General features: G+C 35.4%; 1 protein-coding gene across 1 annotated transcript; it reads left to right on the top strand.

Annotated features, from left to right (window-relative positions):
- Window positions 1-1,428: 1,428 nt before the first annotated feature.
- Window positions 1,429-7,110, top strand: LOC113690182 (putative calcium-transporting ATPase 13, plasma membrane-type). Its single transcript, XM_027208008.2, has 2 exons — window positions 1,429-1,590; window positions 3,817-7,110. The coding sequence occupies exon 2, from the start codon at window positions 3,823-3,825 to the stop codon at window positions 6,919-6,921; it is 3,099 nt and encodes a 1,032-aa protein (XP_027063809.2). The 5' UTR covers window positions 1,429-1,590; window positions 3,817-3,822; the 3' UTR covers window positions 6,922-7,110.
- Window positions 7,111-8,964: the final 1,854 nt, after the last annotated feature.

Here is an 8,964-nt window from a genome sequence, read left to right as displayed (position 1 = left end):
ATATGTAGAATATAAATAAGTTAAGATTCTAAATCTTTATAAGGCTACTACTTGTGCATAGAAGGGCTTGTGAACCAAGTCAAAGTACTTTTGGAGCTAAGGATCAACTTTACTCATAATTATAATCAAGAAAATTAAACTTAATTTTTGGAAAAGAATAGATTATGTGTAGTTACATTTTATCCATAACTTAATAAAATCTAATTGTAAACATATTTTTAATACTTTACCCTCTTTTTTGCATATTTTCATATTCATCTTGTTATTCTTATGAAAAATTTAAGAAATAATAATATTTTAATAGGAATTTTAATCTTTTTTAGGAGAAAGAAATTACAAGAACTACAAAATTACAAAAAAAAAAGAATTTTAAAATGTTAAAAATTATTGTTATAAAATTTAATATTCAATATTTTCAAAATTTTTATATTCTAAATCATGGTTAATGTGGTACAATTGACTCAATTGCTTCTTTCCATATAAATATGTAATATTTCTTAAGTTGTAAGGATAGTAAAGTCATTTGACCATCGATGAGACAAGCATTGAACTCCAAATAACTTATAGGGGAGGTAAGTGATATTTTCAAAATTTTAGGAGAGGATAGTGAAATTGTCAGAAACCTCAAGGGAGGTTTCTGAAATTATTCCAATAAAAAAGCGTATGCTGAGTTGTTCGACTTATATCACTTAAATCCTTCGGATTCTATCAATCAAGAAATTACATAAACAAGAAAGTTATTTCACAAATAACGCCATATGATTGCAAACAAAACCAATGTTCTCAATACTCTGATAGAATACATTCGATTCCGCTCTCTCTTTTGCAGCTTATCCAATCTTTATGCCCATAAAAAATGGTACCAATAAGTTTCACTTTTTTGGATTATTCTTTCTCTCTTTTTTTAAGAAACTTCACTCACTCTCTACCATATATGGGGAATGAGCCCCACAAGTTTCATTTTGCACAAGTTTATTCTTAAGTATAAATATGTTGAAATAAGGTGTAAATAAGTTACATATAGAATATAAATAAGTTAAGATTCTAAATCTTTATATAGTTACTATCTGCTGCGCGTAGAACGATTAGTGGGCCAAGTCAAGAGTACTTTTGGAGCTAAGGATCAACCTTATTTATAATCATAATCAAGAAAGTTAAACTTAAACGGATTGCAGTCAATCTTGCGTTCCCAATTCTTTGTTTACACATCCTTATCCTTCTGAGAATTGGTGCATGAACTACCATGAAATAACACTCACAACAGCATCTGTACTTTTCCTCCATCTCAAGTAATTAATATTCACATTAGAAATTACAAAAGAATGGACCCACGCCCCAGCAAAGTCGTTGCAGCAAAGTCCTTTTTGGATCCCTTATATAATGCGACCAAAATCCGAATTGCTGTACCATCAAATTGTTCTTCAGATCATCAACTTCACGCAATAAACTGATTGAGTCTTCCCACTTCTTCACTTTTTTTCTCAGGAGGAGGAACTTTTTCTCTAGGAACTAGCTAGGAAGGCATTTACATTAAGCACCGTAAAAGAGAGCGTGGAGGCTGGACTGGACATTTTCAGTCAGTCATATACTGTGAGTCTTCCCATTTCTTCACCTTTTTTTTTCTCAAGTATGTTTTGTTTCCCCTTCTTTTCAATTTTAAGTATATACATAGTATGCAATCCTTGGTTAACTCAACTAAGCTAGAGTTTTTCTCTTTTCTTTTTCCTCAAGAAACTGTAGGCCGAAGGGGGGGGGGGGGGGGGCAAGGCAGCCACCCCCCAAAATTTTCTAAAATCTCTATCGGGCCTATTTGTTTTTAAGTAAAATAATATTACTTTGTCCCCCAATTTTGTAATAAATTATTCTTTAGCCCCTGCAAGTTTTCTTTATTAAATGTATCCTATGATTAGCCAACTTTTCTTGTGATTGGTATTAATATTAATGTTAGTAAACAATCATCTGTAGCTAGTATAGCTATTAAATAGCAACTAATCAAGAAAACAATAATTTGCCTCTATGCAAGTGTCTTTAACAAAGCAACTCTTAATGTAAGTTTTGACTTGAATTAACAAAGGAATTTTCTTAATGTAAGGATACTCAATAAGACAGTTAACTTACCACATGAATACACACACTCACATTTATTGACCTCCTGTATTCAGATTCTTCTTCGGATAAGTTCGGGTCTTATTAAAAAAAAAAGTTAGCACATGAAACTATCTTAACAAGCGCCTCCGGGATACGAGTTAGCCGAACCCATTAAAAAAACTATGAAAACTAACTCCAAAATGTAAGATTGACCTGGATTAAAAAAAAAAAAGAGCAGGATTATTAATTAAAAACAAACGCAAGTTGTAATAGATTTTCGACGTATTATGAAGTATCCATTATTGCCAATTCCACTTAGACTTTTAATGATGATGTTTTTGCACATACATAGATCATGTGACATTGAAAAAGAAATAATTCAAGCAAATTATGTTAATTCGACAACTGGCATATTAGAAATAAAATGACTAGAGAGTCTAATATTTATATATTTTTTTTGTATTTTGTCTTTTACAACTAAAAATATCTTATTATCATGCTTTGTTTTTTTTTTTTTTTTTGTCAGCAACGATACATTTGTACAACCTGCTCTATCCTAATCTAGGGGGAGGGGGAGTCTAAGGAGGCTGTTGTAGGGGCTAGTGGGTATACAGACTTGGGTATAGAGCATAAGGAGCCTAAGCTAGTGGCACAACCCTTAAATTTTTTTCGCTGCTGGTGAGGGTTCAAACCCTCACCAACAGCCCAAAGAGGGACTTAAGTCCCTCCCTGGTGGCCACTGAGCCATTGGCCCAGTGGTTTATTATTATGCTTTGTTTGGTATAACATTTTTTTTATTATATGTTTGACCATTCGCCTTCCTATCCTAAAATCATGGGTCCGTTGCGGGATGTTGAAAAATCAAGGAATTAGCAATTTGGCCTACATTACCGCAACAGCAGAAGAAACTATTATTAGTTACATCTAGCCTTTATTTTCATTACATACTCAAGAAACACATTCACAATATATGCACGTCAAATGTAATTGTTGCTATAATTATAATAATTATAGCAACATATCCTTTTGTGATGCAGATATATACTCAATCTGTGGTTTTTCATTATATCAAACAGCAATAATATAACCAACAGCCTTTGGATTATTGGCCACCATCCAAGATTTTAAGTTTTAATAGGGTAGGAGGTCAAAGGTTCAAATCTTGTCTCTCATCATTGTGTCATTATATGTGGTTTTTCCAGAAAAAAAAAGTTATCTATAGAGTAGATATTACCGTTTGATTAAAAAAAAGTATCATAATGGGTATTATAATCCCTCTATGGTTGTTGGACAATTCAGTATTTAAGTAGAAGCACTACTAGTATTTCAAGTGATGACATTATAGAGTCTATTTTCTATCAAGTTTTCACTTTACATGAAATCATAAATGATGAAGTGGATATTTTAAAACATTAAGAAAGTCATGTTAGCAATAGGTGAACCCATAGGGAGGTTGTGTGTAATTTACCTTACTATAGTGTCTACATCCTTAAGGCAAAAAACAAATCTGTCTAAAATTAAATGCTGCTGTTGTCTAATATCATCTTTTTGAGATTTTAATGTTAATTTTATTTTCTGAAGAAACGATAGATTGCTAATTCTACAATTGTCATTATCACATTCAGTCAAAGTATTTTTCTTGTAATGCCGGACATGTGTGGAATTTAATGAGTTTGTATGATATCATTAATGTTTCTCTTTTTTTTTTTCCCTCTTTTGAACTTTTAGGAGAATATGTCCTCAATAATTGATGCAAACTTACTTTGCAAGAGCTTTGTTAATCAACTTAGTGCACTGAACAGAAGGAGATGGCACTCAGCTTTTGTGACCATATGTTGTTCAAGGGCCTTTGAACAAGCTCTCGCCGCTCGAAATAGCAAAGTTTTGCTTATTCCATCACAAAGAGCAACGAAGAAAACAACCAAGATTTCAAGCCTTTCTGACCATGTGATAATCAATGTCAAAGATTACCCCAACTTTTACAATACTTATCAGCCAAGCCTCACAAAGCTTGTCAAGGAGAAAAGCATTCATCAGCTTAACGAATTAGGTGGTGTTCTAGGTATAGCTACTTCTCTCAATACAAAAATTCAGCATGGATTAAATTTTAATGATTACGAAGATATTTCACGTAGAGTTGAAGCTTTTGGTAGCAATACATTTCGTAAACCGCCCAAAAAGGGATTCTTCCCTTTTGTTTGGGAAGCTTTTCAAGATCCTACAATTTCCATTCTTTTGGCATGTGCTGCATTGTCTCTTGGTTTTGGGATAAAAGAGAATGGTCCAAAAGAAGGATGGTATGATGGTGGAAGTATTTTTGTTGCTGTATTTCTTGTTATTTCTGTTTCAGCAATCAGTAATTTTAGGCAGAATCGACAATTTGAGAGGCTTTCCAAGATTAGCAGCAATATCCCAGTTGAAGTAGTGAGAAATGGGAAGAGACAGCAAATTTCAATCTTTGAAATTGTTGTAGGAGATGTTGTTTACTTGAAGACTGGTGATCAGGTACCTGCTGATGGATTATTCTTGGAGGGGCATTCCTTACGCATTGATGAATCAAGCATGACTGGAGAAAGTGATCATCTTGAAGTAAATCACAGTCAGAATCCATTCTTGATTTCTGGCACTAAAGTAGCTGATGGATATGGTCAAATGCTTGTTACTTCTGTTGGAATGAACACAACTTGGGGGCAAATGATGAGCTGTGTTAGCCACGATTTTAATGAGAAAACCCCTCTTCAATCTCGCCTCAATAAGCTCACTTCAGCAATCAGTAAAGTTGGCTTAGCAGTTGCCTTTTTAGTTCTTGTGGTGCTTTTGGTTCGCTACTTTACAGGTCATACAAAGGATACATATGGAAATAAAGAGTTCAATGGCAGCAAAACGAAGGCTGATGATGTGATTAATGCTGTTGTGAAAATTATTGCTGCAGCAGTAACAATTGTAGTTGTTGCAATTCCAGAAGGCTTGCCTCTGGCTGTAACACTTACACTTGCTTATTCGATGAAGAGAATGATGGCTGATCAGGCAATGGTGAGAAAGCTTTCTGCTTGTGAAACAATGGGCTCTGCTACAACCATCTGTACAGACAAAACAGGTACTCTTACTTTAAATAGAATGACAGTTACGGAGTTTTGGCTGGGAAAAGATTCAATGGACAAAGATAGCTACATTTCCATCTCAACCAATGTTCTTAAATTGCTACACGAAGCAGTGAGCCTGAACACCACAGGAAGTGTTTTTGGGTCAATTAGTTCACGAACTGAGGGCCTCAAGTTCTCAGGAAGTCCTACTGAGAAAGCAATTCTATCTTGGGCTGTGATGGAATTAAATATGGATATGGAAAGAATAAAACAGAATTGCTCAATTCTTCATGTAGAAGCATTCAATTCAGATAAGAAGAGAAGTGGCGTCTTGATGAAGAGGACTGCAGATAATTTGATTAATGTCCACTGGAAAGGAGCTGCTGAAATGATACTAGCAATGTGCTCGCACTACTATGATGCTGAAGGAGAAGTGAAATTACTAGATCATCTTGAGAGAAAGAAATTTGAAGAAATAATTCAGTGCATGGGCGCCAGCAGTCTGAGATGTATTGCATTTGCTTACAAGCAAATATCAGAAACTAGTGGCGACATTGGAGAAATACAACAATCATTAGAAGATAAGAACTTGATCCTTTTGGGTATTGTAGGCCTGAAAGATCCCTGTCGCTCCAGCGTGAAGAAAGCTGTGGAATATTGTCAATATGCTGGTGTGAAGATCAAAATGATCACTGGTGACAACGTATTCACTGCAAGGGCAATAGCCACTGAATGTGGGATACTTAAGGTTAATCAAGAGGCCAACGAAGGATTGGTGGTGGAAGGTGTGGAATTTCGCAACTACACAGATGAGGAAAGGATGGAAAAGGTTGATAAAATTGTTGTAATGGCAAGATCATCTCCTTTTGACAAGCATCTCATGGTGAATTGTTTAAAAGCTAAAGGTCATGTTGTAGCAGTGACTGGAGATGGAACAAATGACGCACCAGCATTGAAAGAGGCTGATATAGGACTTTCTATGGGGATTCAGGGAACTGAAGTTGCTAAAGAGAGTTCCGATATTGTCATTCTGGATGACAATTTTGCTTCTGTTGCCACAGTTCTTACATGGGGAAGATGTGTATACAACAACATCCAGAAATTTATTCAGTTCCAGCTGACAGTGAATGTGGCAGCTCTGGTGATCAACTTTGTAGCAGCATTTTCAGCCGGAGAAGTATCATTAACAGCAGTTCAACTCTTGTGGGTAAATCTCATCATGGATACTCTTGGCGCCTTAGCTCTAGCAACAGAAAGGCCAACGAAGGATCTCATGCACAAGCCTCCAGTTGGGCGTACCGAGCCCCTCATCACCAACATCATGTGGAGGAACTTAGTCTCTCAAGCCTTGTATCAGATTGCAGTTCTTCTGACATTACAGTTCAGAGGTGAATCAATCTTTGGTGTCAGCAAAAAGGTAAACAATACCTTGATCTTCAACACTTTTGTTCTTTGCCAAGTGTTCAACGAGTTCAATGCAAGGAAGCTTGAGAGGAAGAATGTGTTTGAGGGGATACATAGGAACAAGTTGTTCTTGGGAATTATTGGGGTGACAATTATTCTTCAAGTGGTGATGGTGGAATTTCTGCAGAGGTTTGCTAATACAGAGAGATTGAATTGGGGGCAATGGGGAGCTTGCATAGGAATTGCAGCTGCCTCTTGGCCAATTGGCTGGATTGTTAAGTGCATACCTGTTCCAGAGAGACCAGTGTTCAGTTATCTCATGTGGAAGAACTTGAAAGGAATGTAGTATGATCAGCAGTTTGCTCAACGTTCCATCAAAAATTTCTTATTGGTTCTTTTTCTTTTCTTTTCTTTTTCAAAGAAAAATATTTCTTAGTGTGTTTGAAGTAATGTACTTTTGAAGTTCATTCTTGTTAAGGTCAATATTTACATTATCATTGGCACAAGAAATTTGTTTTCACTTCTGTTAAAACTATCACGGAAACTTATGGTGACTTGCTGGTTTATTTATGTAACTGCCCCTCCGTACAAGAATCATTTTCCAAAAGTTTCTCCTTCTTGCAAGTTTAAAAATGAAAATGAAAGAAATATACGGAAATAATGAGTTACTCACATTAGGTAAAAGATACATTATTGTGGTAAAATATCAGCTAATCAACTTGTTGGAACGTAAGAAAATGAAATGGTTATTGCAAAACAAGTGGCCTCTTGTGGTAAGATTTTTATGAATATTATTCTCTGTTGGATAAGATAAGGTTGAGAAAAAAAAAGTACAAGGCAAAGCTTATTTCCAATTAGTCAATTTAGCTGGAAAGAGACTTCAAACCATCACCTAATTAAGGTAAGAAAATATGCACCATAAAATAAATAACTTAATCCTGTATAATGGAACAGAATTCTTGATTTTTTGTGCAGATTTTTCAAAAATTTGTTAAACAAAATTATAAAGGTTCATAGTAGGCCTGAATTCATAGTAAAATGGCATCATTTTGGCATGCATTCATTTCACCTGTGGCTTCATGGCTGCTGCATTCATTACAAGAATGGCTTTCACATTATTACTAGACTTGGTAATACTTGTGTTCCTTCTGTCCTTTGAAACCGTTGGCAGCTAAAATATTACTACAAGATAAATATTAAATTGATTCCCACACCAATTTCTGGTAATTTATGCTAAGATTGCAAAATTCAATAGAAATGTGGAAAAGAAATACAGAGGTTGCCACCTAATCTGATAAAGTGGAAAAGGGTGGATAAGTGCTAAAATGATATCAATCGGCTGGTGGTTGGTTTGTTAACAAAGTCTTTTAACTGAAGAAAGAAGACACAAAGATAAACATATGAGGAAACAAAATACGGAGATGAGACCGACAGAGTTAATCAATACAACTGCCCTTCATTCTGCAGATCTAAAACGATATGAACCTCATACGTTTCCTCCTCGCCTGATCAGTTCAATCGTTGATCAGTCCTTCCAGTAAGAGATACCAAGCTATCAACATAATTTAAGGCATGTAGCGAATTCAGAAGACCATAAACATTGTACTTTTTAATCCCACCTCCTCATTCATTATCCAAGAGAGTGCATGAGGCCAACTGTCCATTGCTGGTTTCAACAAGGAGTTTATCATTGTCCCAAGAACAAATTACACGGCATATACCTGAAAAAGGCCCTATTGAATATCTCTTAATCCAAGATTTTTCCGCTCCATTGTCCATCATCAACCATACATGAATAATTTGGCCTGAATTGTCTATTCCATGGCCACCAAGGTATTCTTCTGGCAGTTGGAATATTATCAAGGCAAGTGACTAGTCCAAGAGAACAAGCGTTTGTCGTTTGCCACTGATATCTACATCTATATCAGGATACTTAATTTCTAAGTGCCTGAGTGCTGATGTCAAAAGAAAGGATCTACTCACGACATTCTGCTTAGGAGGCACGGCAATACAAGGATCCGTTCCATAAGGCGGTTACATTCCCATAGCATGATGCGCGGGATGATGATGTCCAATCCTCTCCGAAAATCAGTATTGAGATGGTAAATTTCGACTCTCCATTTACAAGCAAACCAATAATCATAATCATAGATGTGGAAGATTTTGATAATCTTGTAGTCATTAGTAGTTTGGTAATACCCAAATCCTACATTCTAAATAAATATGATATTTAGTTTAGATTTCTAAGGACACATAGATAATCGGGTAAACATGTGTCAAGGTTACAATCATATATAAAATGATGTTCAGTTTCGATTTTGATAGGTTATTGAGTTGTCTATTCTCATATTCTGTCAAGTGGACATTTTGTCTTCATGCCACATGACAA

Source organism: Coffea arabica, chromosome 5c (genome assembly GCF_036785885.1).
Source record: "Coffea arabica cultivar ET-39 chromosome 5c, Coffea Arabica ET-39 HiFi, whole genome shotgun sequence".
Taxonomy (NCBI): Eukaryota; Viridiplantae; Streptophyta; class Magnoliopsida; order Gentianales; family Rubiaceae; genus Coffea; species Coffea arabica.
This window is presented reverse-complemented; position numbering and strand designations above follow the sequence as displayed.